Genomic DNA, 17,131 nt, shown 5'->3' with positions numbered 1-17,131 from the left:
GAGAGAGAGAGAGAGAGAGGAGGCTGTGCTCTTGCTTCATTTTCAACTGATGCACGATTCTTCTCCCAAACCGGTTCCGTGTCGGTTTGCAATTAATAGGTTACCGCCACGTAATTAGCGCTGGTACAGATAACACTTATCTATGACGGCAGCAGTGCAGCACAAGCGGCATAGATGATCACCGGCGCGGATAAGGGGAGGGTCTGGAGCTCCCAGGGATAATGCTGATGGTTCATTGGGTGCCACTCATCCTAGGCGCCAGAGAAGGGATGGCACAAGCGGCAGCAAAGACAAGCGGGATAATGTTAGAACAGTAGCAATCATCTGTTTGTACAGCTCAGCTCCTGTCTCCCTTTTGAGCATGGATAACTTGCACACGAATCACAAAATCAAGAATAACAAGGAGGCGGCTCTTGGTGGTTTCAGAGAAAGGAAAAGCCAGGATAAAGAAAGGTGGAAGCTATGTAGGCCTGTTGCAGCACCATATATATTTTTTTTCAAAAAAAAAAGAACCATATATGGACCTAATGGGCCGTAAGCATGGGCTTTCGGGCCAAACATTGGGACAATGCCACGAAAGGCCAAACGTTTTTTTTTAGAACCTAAATCTCACACGAGTATTTTAGGAGGATCAAACGCATGAACTTTGATGTCTTAGATTTGTGCTTTTATAATGGTGAGTATATAATGTAAGAAAAGTTCAAGTGTTTTATAGCCTGCAACACTAGAATTTTTGCATATACCGTACCTAGTTACAGCTATTTTACCCGGCCCCCTAACTTGCATGCACTGATGCACATGAAAATATGAAACGGCTGACGTGCGTAACGCATGCACGCAGTTGATGACTCATCTGATAGGAAAGGGAGGGAGGAGAGGCTTCATGCCAGATAAAGAAGTGAGGGCTATCCCTGTCCGAAAAAGATCCTGATGGAGCTGAGATCAGTCACCACCCCCTCTATTTCTAGTTCTAAATCAAGCACTCGCTTGACGAAGTCTATGCGGCGCAGAGCCCGCCCGCGCCCTATGCTTGCTCCCGAGCTCTCGTTCCCTGTCCCAGTTTCTCCGTGGCCACCGTCACTTACCTCCAGCGCTTCGTCTATTTTACTCACTTACCCGAGCGGAGGAGAGAAGCGATTGGGATTCCATCGTCGGGCGAGTGCGTACGTGCAGCCACAGCCAGAAGGCGTCGGCACCATGTCTTTCACCGGCACGCAGGACAAGTGCACGGCCTGCGAGAAGACCGTCCATTTCATCGACCTCCTCACGGCCGACGGCGTCCCCTACCACAAGACATGCTTCAAGTGCAGCCACTGCAAAGGGATCCTCTCGGTTCGTTCTTGCTACTACCTGCCCGCGCTGTCCGAGGATCCTGAAGAAATGAGAGTTTCTGACGCTGCAAGCAACCTGTATGCATTTTGGCCGCCTGCAGATGTGCAGCTACTCCTCCATGGACGGCGTGCTGTACTGCAAGACCCACTTCGAGCAGCTCTTCAAGGAGACGGGGAGCTTCTCCAAGAAGTTCGCGCCAGGTAACGTAACGCCAGGATGTGATCTTCCAGCGTTAAGTTGCCACACCAATCATGCTTGATGTGCCAAAAAGTTTATCATGAAAGCTTAATTTGTTCTGTAATAATCCAGGTGGCAAATCTTCAGACAAGAGTGACCTGGTACAGCCCCACAAAACTAGTACCATTCCTGACTGATTTCGGAGTGCCTTCCGATCTACGTACTGTAGTATCTTGAAAAATGTTTGCAATGCCGCAAATTTGAATCCCTTTGCAGGCAAGGGCCCCAAGCAAGCTATCATCTGCATTTTCTGGTACCCAAGACAAGTGCGCAGCATGCCAGAAAACAGTGTACCCGCTAGAGAAGGTACAAAATAATGCTGAATATTTTTTACTTCCCCAAACCTAATAACAACACTGCTAATAGTTTTTCTGCGTCTATAAAATTTCTAGTACGCCTTTGTGACAAACGACACCGTGATGCTTAAAACTGTCATGCTGTTCAGTTGACCTTGGAAGGCGAGTCCTACCACAAGAGCTGCTTCAAGTGCTCTCACGGGGGCTGCATCTTGACCGGCGCCTCCTACGCCGCGCTCAACGGCGTCTTGTACTGCAAGATCCACTTCGCGCAGCTGTTCATGGAGAAGGGGAGCTACAGCCACATGAAGAAGAAGAGCGCGTCGCAGGAGGTGATCCCGGACGTGGCTGCCGAGGAGCAACCGCCGGAACCGGCGCCGCCGCAAGAAGAGAAGGGAGAGGACAACTAGGAGGCGAACGACGGCCGGCACATGCATACTGTATCACGCAGGCAGGAGTTTGCGTTTGCGATTCTTTCTCTACGACGCGTCTTTATTCCCTTACCCTCTCTGTGAACTCGGTTTGTCAAGCTGTGTAAGTGTAACAGATGCCTTCGTTGTTACGTGTGAGGCTTATGACAATGGAAATTTTGGCATGGAGCTGTGTTAGCCTACACGGAAAAATTGTAACTTTGTAAGCAGAACTACTACTTTGAATATATGATCCTAACAACATTGTCCTTACAAGCAGTCTTTTATTGCTTGCCTGCTCAACTGTTTTCTATCACCAACCGAAGAGTGGCAATGCGAACTGACAGGGTTATGAAATACTAGCAGACACAATTCTAAGCACGATGCTACCGCATTTATTACATGATTGAGAGAACCTTCATGTGTTACACAAATGGTGCTTCTTCTGTGCGGAAGAAGAACACACCTGTCGGGCCTCCCTCCGGCAATAGGGCCACCGAAACAACGCAACTGGCACCGTTCTCTGCGGTGTACTCGCCAGTGTCAAAGTTGATGTCGGTCTTGCAGTAGCCAGGGTGCACGCTGTTGATGCGCAACTCCGGGTACTTCTTCGACATTATCCTGGTGTAGCCATTGATCAGAGCCTTGGACACCTTGTAGGCCAGGTATTCAGAATCGTCAGGCCATCCGTTAGATTTCAACTGGCCGTTCTTGTAGTCTTTCAGGAACAGTTCAGACATCTCGTCCAGCCTCTCTACTGTCAGATTGTCAACGTCGCTCAGCTCCTGCTTAAGATTTTCGCCGCTGAAATACTGAGCCAGAACAAGGAACAAAGATTCTGCGGATTAGTACAGAGAGAAGGCCTGAGAACTCGGATAGCTGTGCTAGTTCGGAAAGGAGGGGTACACGGAGGAGTCCGTAGTTGGATGACACGTTGATAAGCCGTCCGTCAGAGGATGATAAAAGGATAGGGAGAAGTGCTCCGGTCACATATCTGGTGCCGAAGTAGTTTATTGTCAGACATTCTTCTGCTTCCTCATAGCTCTCCGTGGAGCGCTGCAGCAACCATTGGAGCCTCTCCATTGCGCTCTTGCCTACGAGCTGTTTGATGCACCCAGTTAATCCTAGTTTACCACTTTAACTCAGAAGACCAAGAAAAGGGAGACTGCACTGCTGCAAGTTCCAACTTTTCAGACAAACACTAGTGTCTCTACTGTCAAAATGTGAGCAACTATCTCGTCGGAGTCAAAGGGATTACCATTTCCTGAATTGGTGTTGTGGTATCGATCAGTGCACTTGCACCAATAACTCCTGCGTTATTGATCTGCAGAGTGCAGAGCCACCACCATCAGTGTTCAGTCCATAAGAAGAAAGGCGTACACGATAAGAATTTATACAGAAGATTAAGGGAGGAGCCTACCAGTATATCTAGCCTGCCAAACTTCTCCCTGATGAACTCAGCCAGACGAGCAGCGCCGGATGGATCGCTGACATCCAACCGGTGAAACTGAACATCGGGCAGCCCAGACTCATGAAGTTTCTCCACTGCTTCTGAGCCCCTTTTCTCGTCCCTTGCCGTCAGGATCACCATGACACCCCTGGAAGCCAGCTGCCTGCACACCTCCAGCCCAATTCCTCTGTTCCCTCCGGTGACAACAGCAACCCTGGAAACAAATCCACACAGAACTGAGATGTAAATACTGATTTGCACACGAGGGCAAAGTTCTGCAGGGATGCGGATGCCTTTTGTCAGAAGGATCGGGGCAGCTGCTCCTTTCCATCACCAAGATCAGGCTCGCTATGCTGCAAGGCCAGAGGGAAGACAGGCAGCGATGTGCTGCTTGGGCTTTGGAAAAGGATCAGCCTGCGAATGCATTCCGTGTTCCTTATTCGTGACAAGTTGATTTAGTATCTGTCACTGCCAAATGCCAACATATAAAAAAAGCACAAGCAAACAGATATCTCCGTGCGCCAGTGGGAATGGAGACGGGTACTAAAGGTTGCATTCTTCCCAGCCGGCTGATTTCTTTATAAGGAGCTTGATGGAGGCCTGCGCCTGAATCGTTCAGAGCGACTGAATGAATCATATCAACGTACTGGTTGGGGAATGGGGATTGCCACAAAAATTTGACTGCATGCGCCAATTTTTGTAGTTTTTTTAGCGAGGATTAGTAATAAAAACCAACTAAGTACCAGCATCAATCCTTCATTCGCATTCTCAAACCAGCAAATTAAGTTGCATATACATAGATAACGGGCGGTTGAGGAGGACGGCGGACGGGACGAGGGGGGCCAGTAGTGGCCATGGCCCATGGGCCACGCGCGGCCAGTAGCACGTATATATATGAGGTAGCTCGTCACACGAACGGCGCCTCCTGGCCCAACGCGAAGAACGCGCCGGTCGGCCCACCTTCCGGGAGCAGCGCCACCTTCACCACGTTGCTCGCGCCCTCCTCGGGCGTCAGCAGGCCCGAGTGCCTGGTCATGTCGGTCTTCACGTAGCCGGGATGCGCGCAGTTGACGCGCAGCGCGGGGTGCCGCCTCGCCAGGACCCTCGAGTAGGCGTTCATGGCCGCCTTGGCCACCTTGTACGCCGCGAACGCCGACGGCCACCCGCGCGCCTCCACCTCGCCGGCCTCGAAGTCGTTCAGGAACATGGCCAGCACCTCGTCCAGCCTCTCCTCGGTGAGCTTCTCAACATCGTTCAGCTCCTGCTTCAGCTCCTCGTTGATGAAATGCTGCATTGGAAGGCCTTATCAGGTTTTACCAATCTTTGCTTCGGGAAGGACGAAAAAAAAAAGGATTTTTCATCTCCTGTGTATGACGCGCTGGCGCTGGTGAACTGGAATGGTGTGGAATCAGAAGCACTTACACTTAGCAGCCCGAAGTCGGAGGAGACATTGACGATCCTTCCATCGGAGGAGGCTTGCAGCAGAGGCAGCAGTGCTTCGGTGACGTTCTTTGTGCCGTAGTAGTTTGTCTGGATCCCTGCCTTCGCAGCGTCGCACGTCTCCCGGCAATTTTTCCACATCCATTCAGCCCTCTGCCTCGCATCCATGCCACTGAACTGTTGCACACACCAACAGACAAACCAATTCAGTTAGTTTGGCCTACGGACTCATCATCCGAACACGGCCGGAACATGTAACCTCACCTTTTCGGCGCTCAGATCTTGGACGGGAAGCCTCTGAACCCCGCCGATAGCGGCATTATTTACCTAATAGAGACAGTGAATTTCATCTTATCAGTCACTGGCCGCCGTAAAATGCCTTCGTCAGAAGGTAGAAAGACGACGACTTACCAGGATGTCTAGCTTCCCGAAACGTTCCTTCAAGAAGCCAGCCAGTCGAGCAATGCTCCGAGCATCGGTGACCTCCAGCTGATGGAAGATGACATCGGGGAGCCCTGCTGCTGCTGTGAGCTGCTCCACGGCGGCGGCGCCCCTCGCCTCGTCCCTGGCTGTTAAGATGACGGTGACGCCATTGCTGGCCAGCTGCCTGCACACCTCCAGCCCGATCCCTTTGTTCCCGCCGGTGACCACAGCAACCCTACCAAAGTACACAACCACAGAGAGTAGTACACTGCATGCTACTACTTATCGACCGGGACACCTTGGCTCCCAAAAACTTTCTTTTTTAGGATCCGGAACTCACAAATTCTTCTTAATCGCTAGCGCTAGATCTCAACAACTTCTGTAAAGACTACACGCCAGAACGCCGCATGGCACGTACCTTTCGCTGGGGGGACTGGAGATAGCGGCCGCCATGAGCCTGTGCACCGCGAGCTGACGAGCTCGAGCAACAGGATAGAGGTGCCGAGATGTCTTGCTCAGCTACTTGGTAAACTTGACGACAGGAATGACTATGACAGGTACGGGGTACCCCCTCGTCATTTATGCTTGCTAGCGTGGTGGTTGTAGTGACTGGACAGTGGTCATTTACTGTGACAGCAGCACGGCAGCACCGTAGGTATGAAGCAATTGAATGGGCATCTAGAAATATGTGCCGGTAAGATGCAACAGCCGACAAAAAAAGTTCAGCCACCTGCACCGTTTGGATCCCAGGGACAATTGTACTTTAGTTCTCTCTTTTAACACGAATTAGATGGATTAAATAAGAGCTAATTGTAGAACTAATTGCATAAGTCGCGGATAATTATCGCGACGAACCCATTGATGCTAATTAATCTATGATTAGCATATACTTACTGTAGCACAACATTGCCAAATTATAGTTTAATTAGGTTTAATAGATTCGTCTCGTGAAATAATCTCCATTTATACAATTGGCTTTATAATTAGCCTACATTTAATCTTAATATTACTAATTAGAGGCTCCCTTTGAAGCCTCCATGTGAAGCCACCTAGAATCTTAGGTGGACACTCTAAAAAATATTTTTAGAGAAAATAGGATCCTATAAGGACACTTAAAAAATTAATAAATGAGAAACTCCACCGTGAACCCACCTATTATCCTAGATGGACACTTAAAAATAGAAAAATAAAGAAACTCCACGTGAAGCTACTTAGGATCCTAGATGAACACTTAAAAAATTAAAAAAAACTCCGCGTGAATCCACCTATTATCATAGATGGACACCCAGAAAAGATAGAGAAATTCTCATAAAAATTAAAAATATCTGGCCATCGATCCAACAACTCTAATCGTAATAGCTGTTGGATCTATTTTATTTTCTAATAAATTACCCACCTCTACCACTATAAAAATATGCTAAAATAACCTCTTAAACATGTATCTAAATTACCCACATCTGCCATATAAAAAATAATCTAAAGTAACCCCTAATCTTACCTGGCTATGCCATTATAAAAATAATGTTACATAACCCCCTAAATTTGTACATAAATTAAAGTAACCTAAAAAAAAGTAAAACTAAATTTGAATTCAAATTATATAATTATAATAAAATCTTAAAGTGCACCAATATAAAATTCTAAATTACTATTTTTATTATTAATAATATATTATTTATGTTATTATTTATATAAATATATTACTCATGATTTGTTCACCATGTATTCATGTACGAGAGAAGAGATAAGAATACTGATTTTCATGTTGTTTACATAGCTCAAACAAAGGGTTCAATTAAATACATATCAAACAATGTAGAGGTGTGATGCAAAGTGAACAAATTGTTACTAACTAAATCTATTGTAACTAGATAATAATAAATATGTATTTTTAGAGTATTTGCGTTAGAGTATTTAATAGATGAAAGAGAGCGTGGGATAGATAATTATAGTTATTAGTTATAAATCTTGTGCGGGAGCACAGATTGATAGGCTAGTATTTCTAATTCGTGTCCAAACATCCGAAACATCCGATACGATAGGACTAAAACTTTAGTTCTTGGGATCCAAACGGCACCTTAGGTGAATTGTGCTTTGCTCGAGGTATACTGTAACCTCAAACTAACAAGTACACTTCCGTCTTAGAAACTAAAATACCAGCGCATGCCAACAACTTTGGACTTCGACATGTAGAGGAACTAAAGATCCATCAGCTTATTTCCGTTGCACGTTGATAGCAGGCAGTTGGAGAACGGCGAACGACGGGGCCAGTGCCGAACTGCCGATCGGCCGTGCCCGTGTAGTGCGAGCGTCACACGAACGACGCCTCTTCGCCGTCTTCGAAGAAGGCGCCGGTGACCCCGGCTTCTGGCAGCAGCGCCACCTTCACCACGTTGGCCGCGCCTTCCTCGGGCGTCAGGGGCCCGGAGTGGATGGTCATGTCGGTGCTCACGTAGCCGGGATGCGCGCAGTTGACGCGCAGCTCGGGGTGCCTCCTCGCTAGGATCCTCGAGTAGGCGTTCATGGTCACCTTGGACACCTTGTACGCCGAGAAATGCTCCGGCCACCCGCGCGCCCCCAGCTCGCCGGCCTTGAAGTCGTTCAGGAACGTGTCCAGCACCTCGTCCAGCCTCTCCTCGGTGAGCTTCTCGACGTCGTTCAGCTCCTGCTTCAGCTCCTCGTTGTTGATTAGCTACGTACACCGGCCGGGAAGAAAGTTTCAGGTTTAACCTCTGTCAGTCTGTTTACTGCTACTAGATCGTAGGTGTTGCCGAAAGAGCCCAAATCTTACCCTTAGCAGCCCCCATTCGGAGGAGACATTAACGATTCTCCCATCGGAGGAAGCTTGCAGCAGCGGCAGTAAGGCTTCGATGACATGCTTGGTGCCGTAGTAGTTTGTCTCCACGCCTTCTCTGGCAGCGTCGTAGGTCCCCCGGACACCATTGCAAAGCCACTCAATCCGCTGACCCTTATCCATGCTACTGAACTGTTGAGCACATGCAAAAAAAAAAAAATACATGGTCAAAGTTCAGAACGCTTCACGGAAGTTTTATGTTGGTAAAGGTCATGCAGTGATTTCTTCCAGTAGGATCGGTTTTACTTAGCATCAGACATTAACCAGCGTTATTTTATTTTAATTCCTCTGACAAGCTGAAGGTGTAAAGCGCACCTTTTCCTCGTTGTTCAGTGAACTATCAAAAGGATCTAGGAGGTACTCAACACCACTGACTGCAGCATTATTTACCTACAGAGTAGTTCAGAGTCTTGTCAGTCCCTGGCCATATCGAACTCTATCTACTAGAAGTTTGAAAACGCAACGCACCAGGATGTCTAGCTTCCCAAAACGAGCCTTCAAGAAACCAGCCAACCGAGCGATGCTCCGAGCGTCAGTGATCTCCAGCTGATGGAAAATGACACCGGAGAGCCCTGCTTCTCCGAGCTTCTCCACGGCGGCCGCGCCCCTCGTCTCGTCCCTCGCCGTCAAGACGACGGTGACGCCGGCGCCGGCGAGCTGCCGGCACACCTCCAGCCCGATCCCTCTGTTCCCGCCGGTGACCACCGCAATCCTGTCAAGAACACGAGTAGTATTCTATCTGTAAGTTACTTAGCGACCATGAATCACTAAAAAATCTGCGGTAAGTTAATTAATTTCATATACCAGATTAAATTAGTTTAAAATGAAATAAAACCCGCACGCAATTAAGAACGCAGCATGGAGGTATGGCGCGTCCGCGCGTACCTTGCGTTGGGGGGATGGGGGATAGCGCCCTCCATCCCCGGGACCCTTCACTGCAAGCTCGAGCGAAAGGAGAGCGCTGAGGGTAATGGTCTAGATACTTTCTTTGGGAAGGAAATGGCGTAGTACACTAGTACTGCAGATGCTGACGGGAAAAGACTGGCGACCACACGTTTGATGGAAATTTGGCGCGCCAGCAGCTCTGAACCTTTGTGCGGTTATCGTTCGGTCATCTGTCCACGCTCATTGGATTGGACAGTTTGGCGAGTCGATGCATACTTGTGGGCCTCGTCGTAATCAAGTAGTCCGCTTCGAGTTGGGCCCCGTCACTTCTGACTATTACTGCAATCTTGACTATTATTTGCGCATCTGACCGCTGGAATTACGTGCTAGCCTACGATATTTGTTCGGTCCATTCACTTTGGTAGCTTAGGGAAAAGTTCAGATTATGTACTTAAACTATCATAAAATTTTAATTTTTAATCTTCAGCAACAAAATTGGATAGTAAAGGATATCCAATTATCGAAACCAGACAAATTTGACCATTCGAGTGGTTTCAAAAGCAGTTTTGTATTTTTTTTAAAAAATTATAGTTAGACATAAAGAATTAAACTAATTTATTTTAAATTAGAAAAATATGAAACTAGTACTAAAAAATTTCTAAAAATATAACCTATTTGTTGTTGCTGTATCTATATTTTATTTATTAAAAATAATAGGCATAACTACAAGCAAATGAATACTAGGAATATAAAAATATGGATCCGAATAACTGATAAATAGAGTTCCAATAGATAGGTTACATTTTTAGAAAACTTTTGATATCCATTTCGTATTTTTTTATTTAAAATAAATTACTTAGAATTTTTAGTTTAAATTTGAATATTTTCAATTTTCACTACATGAAAAAACACCTTTGAAACCACCTATAGTGTTAAATTTGTTTGGTTTCAACAGTTGGATGGTCCCTATTATTCGGTTTTGTAGTTGAAGGTTCAAAATTGAACTTTTGTAATGGTTCAAGGGTGTAAATCGGAGTTTTTCCAAAATTATGTGATGTTTCGAGGTTGTTAATTGTGTCAACTGTTTTAAAATCTAACTCATGAACGGCTATTGTAATTTCTAAGCACCGTAAAAATTCCCAAATTTTAATTGTATAGCACCCCCGTCAGTCAAAAATAAAAGATGTTGCGCTAGGATGCAAAATAAAGGTAGACATCTAATCCCATGATAGGATACATCACCAGAACACTAGGAGTATGGTGAGGCCGTGATCGTCGAGGTCTCACCCATACTAGACTTAGCACAAATTTTATCTTCTTTTTTTTATTATAAAACACAGTATAGACGTAGACCATATATAGGTACCTGCATTCAACTTTATGAATACACACATAACCCTACTACTATAAACACCTCTGAGAGACTAAGATAGACTAAGATGGCTGATCCTCGAGACCGATAAATTTGCCATAGGCGCATCGCTGTCGATATGCATATTGCTTACCACTGAAAAAATATGCCGGTTAAGTACACTCATCCCTATAAAATACATGCTACCCCTATGAGTACCTCTGATAGACTGAGCTGGTTGATCCTCAAGATTGATAAAAATCACCATATGCGCCTCGCTGTCGACATGCACGTCGCCTACCATCGAAAGAATAGTGCTGGTTAAATCTGAGAATAAATCTAAAAAAATATAAGCACAGAAAAATACGAGCACCTGTGCGGAGTTGAGGCCCTCAAACTTGGATGGACAGGTTCCACTATAAGTAATCTTATCGAAAATTCTATCTTCTAACAAGAAATATACATTATCTTTGCATTCAATCCAAATATATACAATAATCCTACAAATGATCTAATTGCCACTGAATATATATATTTAAAGGCTAATAGTTGGAGGTAGACTAATTTCTTGGAATCATTTAGTGGCGTGTCAATGTCACGTTAATCTTGGTAATGAGAGAGAGATGTTTGGAAAGTTGCTCCGGCGGCGCCAAACTAGGATGTACGTACATTACCTTTCCCCCACGATATTCCCATGCATAGTTCTTCATACAAGACCGAGGCGTACAAATCCAACAATCTTTCATCTCAAGCGAAAATAGCTTCCTTGGCATTACATTGAAGTTAAACAGCGAATGCTAAACCACATCTCACAAGAATAGAGACGAGGTGCCGCTGCAAGCAGCCTGCCACGTGCCATGCCGGGCCAACATCAGACGAACGACGACTCCTTGAAGTCTTCAAAGAACGCGCCGGTCACGCCGCCCTTCGGCAGCAGCGCCGCCGTCGCCACCCTGCTCCCGCCTTCCTGGGGTGTCAGCAACCCCGAGTGTATGGTCATGTCGGTTCTGACATAGCCAGGGTGCACGCAGTTGACGCGCAGCTCGGGGTGCTCCCTCGCCAGGATCCTCGAGTAGGCGTTCATGGCTGCCTTGGCAACCTTGTACGCGGAGAAGTACTTCGGCCAGCCGCGCGAATCCACCGCGTCGGCCTCGAAGTCTTCTAGGAACGTGTCTAGCAGCTCATCCAGCCTCTCCTGGGTGAGGTCATCAATGTCGTTTAGCTCCCGCTTTAGCTCCTCATTTCTGAAAAGCTGCAGATATATTGGGAAGAACTGCTGTTACCGCATCCTGCTTCAGAAGGCGTACCTTACAAGATGCTTCAATCTAGGTTGAAACCTCTCTAAAACTTGATTTTGTTGCAACTTGCATCAACCTACTATTCCTTAGTGGTCAGAAGATCTTACCCTTAGCTGACCGAAGTGGGAGGAGACATTAACGATCCTTCCATCGGAGGAGGCTTTCAGCAGAGGCAGACAGGCTTCGATCACTTGCTTTGTGCCGTAGTAGTTTGTCTGCAGACCTTTCTTTGCAGTGTCGTAAGTCTCCCGGCTGTTTTCCCACAACCATCCCAGCCTCTGATCCATATCCATGCCACTGAGCTGGTGCACGCATCAACAGAAAAGAAAAAAAAAGGAGCTACTTCAGTTTGGCGTACGAACGAAAAGGTTCAGAAAACCCACAAGACAACTCTGCACGGGAGAAGATGCACTGATTTCCTCCTGCAACACCATTCGACGACACGCCCCTTCTCGAACCTCGATAGCCGGAGAAGAAAAACTCACCTTTTCCTTTTCCTTGCTCGTTACTGATCCATAGTCTGTTTCATGAACATACTCAACCGCACCAAGTGCTGCATTATTTACCTACAAAATTAGAGAATAACCACATCAATCCATCAGCTATCTGACGATACCACAATCAGAAGCTATAGCTCCTCATAGACGCATAATCACCAGGATGTCCAGCTTCCCGAAACGGGTCTTCAAGAAATCAGCCAGTCGAGCGATGCTCGGGGCATCGGTGATGTCCAGCTGATGGAAAAGGACGTCGGGGAGCCCCAGCGCCTTGAGCCTCTCGGCGGCCGCCGCGCCCCTCGCCTCGTCCCTGGCCGTCAAGACGACGGTGACGCCGGCGCCGGCGAGCTGCCGGCACACCTCCAGCCCGATCCCTTTGTTGCCGCCGGTGACCACGGCGACCCTCCTACAAACCGCAACCACGAGTGACATACATCCTACGCCTTACTTAGCGCCATGCCTGATTCATCGACCACCAACGTGCACTACTAGAAGAGTTCATATGCTAGGGGACGTACCTAGTGCTCGCCGGACTGGAGATGGCGTCCACCATGATCTTGCGCCGCGAGCTCGAGCAGCAGGGAGAGGATAAGAGGATATACGTCTCGGTGTCGCCCTGGTGCTGGTGGATGCTCTACAACTTTTTGCAAAAAAGGGGATGCTCTTCAACTGAAATGGAGACAAAAACTTGCACGTACCAGCATTCTTATGTGTGGCCATCATGGGCTGGCCCAACCGTTGAATTCTAAATTGACGGCGACCACCTCCCGTAATGGCAGATCAGGAATTGAAAAGCAGGAAAGGTACGTTACCTTCCGATCCGGGGAAAAAAAGGAGACGTATGTACTTGCCGCGTGCTGAGTCTCTGACATGTGGGGCATAAAGCTTGCGGTCCACGTGTCAGCGACTCAACGTCACGGTTCTTCAGACTCAACATGTCCATCGCTAACGATGCTTGGCTGACGAAATTAAGGGAAGGGAACATGAGTTCAGAAGCACGAGGTTAAGGTCAGTCTTGAGAGCATGGGCGCAGTAGATCGCAAGATTCGTTCATACACGGCCTGTCAAATCCAACGGTTGATCACATCGTCAGTTCGGCACGATGACAATTGCAAGTCTCCAGTCCTACCGGACTTAACAAATCAGCATGGCACGCAGCACCGAGCGACCCTACGCTGACCTCGTGAGAACGGGCGTGGACGGCGAGCGGCGCAGACGCCGCAACCAGCCGTGCCGACGTGCCGTGCCGGAAGATATCCGATCACACGAACGACGACGACGCCTCCTCGCCGCCGTCAAAGAGAGCGCTGGTCCGCCCGCCTTCCGGAAGCAGCGCCACGGCCACCACCCGGGCGCCGCCCTCCTCGGGCGTCGGGAGCCCCGAGTTTGTTATTTTATAATGGGCCATGGGCTACAACTCATCTTTTCGCACCGCTCTGCTTCTCTCGGTAGGAACAAAACAGAATACAACCACCCCCATCGGCCCATCCTCGTGGCTTTCTCTTCGTATTTGGGCCTTCAGCTGGTTGATCGGGTTTGCTTTTTTTTCTTTTACCGATTGTGTTGTGTGCGTTTTTTCAAAAAATAAAAATAAAAAATGAGTTGTCCGTTGGCCGTTTCTGGACACATTGATTCTTTTAGGATAAAGCTATACAACACTCGTGTGTTTTAAATGTTTCTGGCACCTGAATTTGCAACCGTCCGTTTTTGCTGTTGAAGCGTGGATCTGTCTGGCTACGGTTGCGGTGGGGTTTGGATTGTTTTTGATGTGGGCCCCAGCTGTCATTGTGTAGTGATTCAATTATTTTGGGGACGCGCCCATTATTTTGCATTTGTTAGAGCGGGCAGGCCATTTTCACTTTTCCCCTTCCTCTTGTTCCAGCGGTGGGGTGCCCTCGTCTCTGACCTCTCGGCGAGTGCCTGCTCGAAACACCTCGCACTGCTCGAAACACCTCACAGGTATGGTAATTCTTTGTGTTCTCCACGCAGCATCCCCTTTGAATTTTTGTGTTCTTGTTCTACCTCTCGGTGAGCGTCTGTTGCCCTAGTAATTTTGATCTGGTTTCTCCGGTCGTTTTGGCTTGATTTTCATTTGGGTAGGTTGGGTGGGGGAATGGTTTCGTTGGTCGTTTGATATTTCTGCCTGGAGGGTGTGCTCTGTCTGACCAAATAATATTGATTCAGTTCGAATTGCTCACAGACGGTCGGGGGAATCAGTTTTAGGGGGAATCATTTCGCTGTTGATTTTTTATCATTCGCGGTGCTGATGCTTTTTTGGTTTTTATCCCGCCTTTTTTTCACCTGCTATATTTGAATTAGTTTATTTAGATTAGACTGTATTTTCCACACCCACTCACACGCCCCTTTTGTTTGACTAAGCTATGGTACAGATGGGTAGGAAAAGACGTCACGATTTAGCTGCATCTATAAGTTCCGGATCCGATAGTGATGCTGATTTCGTTCCTTTCAATGATCCGCTGAGCGACTCCGACAAGGTTGAGAACAATGATTCTGATGATGCTCACACGAGTAATTCTAATGTAAGTATTTCTCTGTATTTTTTTTGTCAATCAGTTTGATTTGTTTTGAAGATATTTGTTAGATAATTTTTGAACATATTTATACAAAATAATTTAAGCTTCATGGAAATAATGTAGAGCACATTCTTTTTTATGAGATGGAGCTGAAGTTGATAATAGTATAAAGATCAAAGGGTTGCTTTTTTTAGTTTTGTTTATATGGTTAGAGATTATAGAATATAAATAGAAATTGAAAAGGGGCTGGAGATGGTGCTTTCTAATGACTCAAATTTTTTCTATTTTTTTGGCTGATTGATTTCTGAGCGTAGCTTGGTAAGTAGTGCAGCTATAGGGGGACCCCCTACTCCTGTGCATCTATTTATTTTAGATATCAGGTAAATTGATGTTAATTCATGTTGAATAGACAAATTCACAAATCCTAGGCACAGATGAGGGACATGATGTATGAACAAATATGAGACTACAATGTATATTTTCTCTTATTTTTTCAGGACACCTACTTTATCGATGTTGATTCGTTGAAGAAAGCTTTGTTAAAAGAGTGTTACAGAGATATAAGTTCCTAGACTTTTCATGCAAAAGTTTTATGGGCATGCGAAGCCCTTTTTTCTTTGTGTCATGTGCATTTTTCACTTTAATTTAAAAAGTCTAATTTTATTGTTTTCCAGTACAAGAAGAAGATCAGAGATTTAAAAATAAATTTTAAGACGCGCCGCATCAATGAGGTATTTTGTATTAGTGTTTATATTATTTTTTTTATTTTTCTAACTTACCATGAAATGGTGAGCATTTGTGTGTGTCGTTGACCTCCATCTTTTTCGGTTTTACAAAATTCTGAGGTAGTGAAATTTGTGTTTACGCTCTTTTTTTAATCTTTTTTTGAAGGTGAAGAAGCCTTCTCATGCAAAATCAAGTGATGCATTCACTCGTTTCTCAATAACAATATTTTCCAAAATAATAGGTGCTTTAACTCCAGAAAAGAAGAAAGTTATTGAGGATTCTGGTTTTGGATCACTCCTTTCATTCACAAAGTGCTATGTGCCCAATAAATATGCGCAATGGATTGCTCATAATGTTGATCATAAATCTGGTGATATTGTTATTGATGGCAAGATAATTTTCCTCATCAAAGAATCTGTCCATTGTGTTCTTGGTCTCCCTTGCGGCGGCACTTCATTCCTTGCTGATAGTAGTGCTGGTAAATCTTTTATTTTGGAGATGTTCCACAAGCAGTGCATCCCTTCTGTTACTTTCTTTGCTAATAAAATCACCAATATAGAAGTTTAATCAAATGAAGAATCTTTCACTTGCTTCATCCTAGTTGCTCTAAGTAGCTTCTTATGCCCCAACTCATCTTTGGTTCCAAGCTACAAACATTTTGGTGTTTTTGCTGATGTCCGAAATGCAAAGTTCTTTAATTGGTGTGGATATATTTTGGATTGGCTTCTTCATTCCATCAAAAGTTTCAATAAAGCTAAATGTGCAAAAGCGATAGATCCTGAAACCTTTGGTGGATGCCTATATTATCTTGCTGTAAATAGTTCTATTTTTATCTCAACCGTGAGTTGTACTGTTTTTATTTTTCTAATATTTTATTGCTCTATTTTAAACTTTTATAGGTTCTATACCTAGATCATGTTGATTTTGGTCCTCATCATGTCCCGTCTCACTCCCTTGGATATCCGTATGGAAAGAGAACATGAGCAAAATTTATTGCGATCTTGACCTCAAATCCCCAGGTTGCTATGGGTTCAGACCTTTGCTTGATTTCTCTGACACATATTATGCAAAGGTTATACTGTCCTTCTTTTTATCTTTTTATTCTTCTACACATGGTCTTTTTTCTCTTTTCTTATTGTTCACCACCATATTTTTTTTCTTATTGCAACAACATCAAATCCTAGATAATGAGTCAGATTCTTTGTTAGTTGACCATAACTTCATGGACAAACTTGATTCAGTTTCAAACTGTAAATTGTCTGATGTTCTGAAGACTTCGATCCGCAAGATTGTTAAGAATCGTTGTTTAAATTGTGGATTGACTTTGAATTTAGATGTCACTGCAATATCAAGTCTTTCTGAGAATTTGATCAGTACATTTTCGAAGCTTTTGAATCA

General features: G+C 45.6%; 5 protein-coding genes across 6 annotated transcripts; 2 read left to right on the top strand and 3 right to left on the bottom strand.

Annotated features, from left to right (window-relative positions):
• Positions 1-1,197: 1,197 nt before the first annotated feature.
• Positions 1,198-2,315, top strand: LOC112899153 (LIM domain-containing protein PLIM2b). The gene is made up of 5 exons (XM_025967504.1): positions 1,198-1,332; positions 1,433-1,532; positions 1,642-1,670; positions 1,786-1,875; positions 2,015-2,315. The coding sequence occupies exons 1-5, from the start codon at positions 1,198-1,200 to the stop codon at positions 2,273-2,275; spliced, it is 615 nt and encodes a 204-aa protein (XP_025823289.1). The 3' UTR covers positions 2,276-2,315.
• A 219-nt stretch (positions 2,316-2,534) lies between these two features.
• Positions 2,535-4,129, bottom strand: LOC112899151 (salutaridine reductase-like). Its single transcript, XM_025967501.1, has 5 exons — positions 4,019-4,129; positions 3,696-3,939; positions 3,534-3,599; positions 3,182-3,376; positions 2,535-3,087 (listed from the first exon to the last, which is right to left on the bottom strand). Exons 1-5 carry the CDS (start codon positions 4,054-4,056, stop codon positions 2,701-2,703), a joined length of 930 nt encoding a protein of 309 aa, XP_025823286.1. The 5' UTR covers positions 4,057-4,129; the 3' UTR covers positions 2,535-2,700.
• A 488-nt stretch (positions 4,130-4,617) lies between these two features.
• LOC112899154 (salutaridine reductase-like) lies at positions 4,618-9,487 on the bottom strand. The gene is given in 10 exon segments (XM_025967506.1): positions 4,618-5,013; positions 5,148-5,342; positions 5,430-5,515; positions 5,570-5,856; positions 5,887-5,891; positions 7,948-8,280; positions 8,380-8,574; positions 8,758-8,832; positions 8,911-9,154; positions 9,328-9,487. Coding segments are annotated over 10 exon segments (1,836 nt in total). The 5' UTR covers positions 9,363-9,487; the 3' UTR covers positions 4,618-4,632.
• A 1,915-nt stretch (positions 9,488-11,402) lies between these two features.
• Positions 11,403-13,153, bottom strand: LOC112899149 ((+)-neomenthol dehydrogenase-like). The gene is made up of 5 exons (XM_025967498.1): positions 12,992-13,153; positions 12,633-12,879; positions 12,462-12,542; positions 12,084-12,278; positions 11,403-11,930 (listed from the first exon to the last, which is right to left on the bottom strand). Exons 1-5 carry the CDS (start codon positions 13,024-13,026, stop codon positions 11,550-11,552), a joined length of 939 nt encoding a protein of 312 aa, XP_025823283.1. The 5' UTR covers positions 13,027-13,153; the 3' UTR covers positions 11,403-11,549.
• Positions 13,154-14,320: 1,167 nt separating this feature from the next.
• LOC112899152 lies at positions 14,321-16,805 on the top strand. 2 transcript variants are annotated; one of them, XM_025967503.1, is made up of 5 exons: positions 14,321-14,432; positions 14,864-15,013; positions 15,682-15,738; positions 15,899-16,211; positions 16,633-16,805. In XM_025967503.1, exons 2-5 carry the CDS (start codon positions 14,864-14,866, stop codon positions 16,653-16,655), a joined length of 543 nt encoding a protein of 180 aa, XP_025823288.1. In that variant the 5' UTR covers positions 14,321-14,432; the 3' UTR covers positions 16,656-16,805. The 2 variants fall into 2 exon arrangements, with proteins under 2 accessions (XP_025823288.1, XP_025823287.1); XM_025967502.1 differs by having other exon boundaries at positions 14,327-14,432; positions 14,853-15,013.
• The last annotated feature ends 326 nt before the right edge of the window (positions 16,806-17,131 follow it).

The sequence above is a fragment of the Panicum hallii genome, chromosome 7, assembly GCF_002211085.1.
Source record: "Panicum hallii strain FIL2 chromosome 7, PHallii_v3.1, whole genome shotgun sequence".
NCBI classification, from domain to species: Eukaryota; Viridiplantae; Streptophyta; class Magnoliopsida; order Poales; family Poaceae; genus Panicum; species Panicum hallii.
The sequence above is the reverse complement of the archived record's forward strand: the minus strand, read 5'-3'. Positions and strand labels throughout refer to the sequence as shown.

Excerpts from the sequence above, each read along its gene's own strand:
- LOC112899153 (XM_025967504.1), top strand. The coding sequence starts at position 1,198 with ATGTCTTTCACCGGCACGCAGGACAAGTGCACGGCCTGCGAGAAGACC. Across the intron at positions 1,533-1,641 it reads CTCCAAGAAGTTCGCGCCAG|GTGGCAAATCTTCAGACAAG; the intron begins GTAACGTAACGC and ends GTAATAATCCAG. Across the intron at positions 1,671-1,785 it reads CTTCAGACAAGAGTGACCTG|GCAAGGGCCCCAAGCAAGCT; the intron begins GTACAGCCCCAC and ends ATCCCTTTGCAG.
- LOC112899151 (XM_025967501.1), bottom strand. The coding sequence starts at position 4,056 with ATGGAAAGGAGCAGCTGCCCCGATCCTTCTGACAAAAG. Across the intron at positions 3,377-3,533 it reads CAACACCAATTCAGGAAATG|CTCGTAGGCAAGAGCGCAAT; the intron begins GTAATCCCTTTG and ends TGCATCAAACAG. Across the intron at positions 3,088-3,181 it reads CCAACTACGGACTCCTCCGT|TATTTCAGCGGCGAAAATCT; the intron begins GTACCCCTCCTT and ends GTTCTGGCTCAG.
- LOC112899149 (XM_025967498.1), bottom strand. The coding sequence starts at position 13,026 with ATGGTGGACGCCATCTCCAGTCCGGCGAGCACTAG. Across the intron at positions 12,880-12,991 it reads TCCAGTCCGGCGAGCACTAG|GAGGGTCGCCGTGGTCACCG; the intron begins GTACGTCCCCTA and ends TGCGGTTTGTAG. Across the intron at positions 11,931-12,083 it reads CCCACTTCGGTCAGCTAAGG|CTTTTCAGAAATGAGGAGCT; the intron begins GTAAGATCTTCT and ends ATATATCTGCAG.
- LOC112899152 (XM_025967502.1), top strand. The coding sequence starts at position 14,855 with ATGGTACAGATGGGTAGGAAAAGACGTCACGATTTAGCTGCATCTATA. Across the intron at positions 15,014-15,681 it reads CTCACACGAGTAATTCTAAT|TACAAGAAGAAGATCAGAGA; the intron begins GTAAGTATTTCT and ends ATTGTTTTCCAG. Across the intron at positions 16,212-16,632 it reads CCTTGCTGATAGTAGTGCTG|GTTCTATACCTAGATCATGT; the intron begins GTAAATCTTTTA and ends AAACTTTTATAG.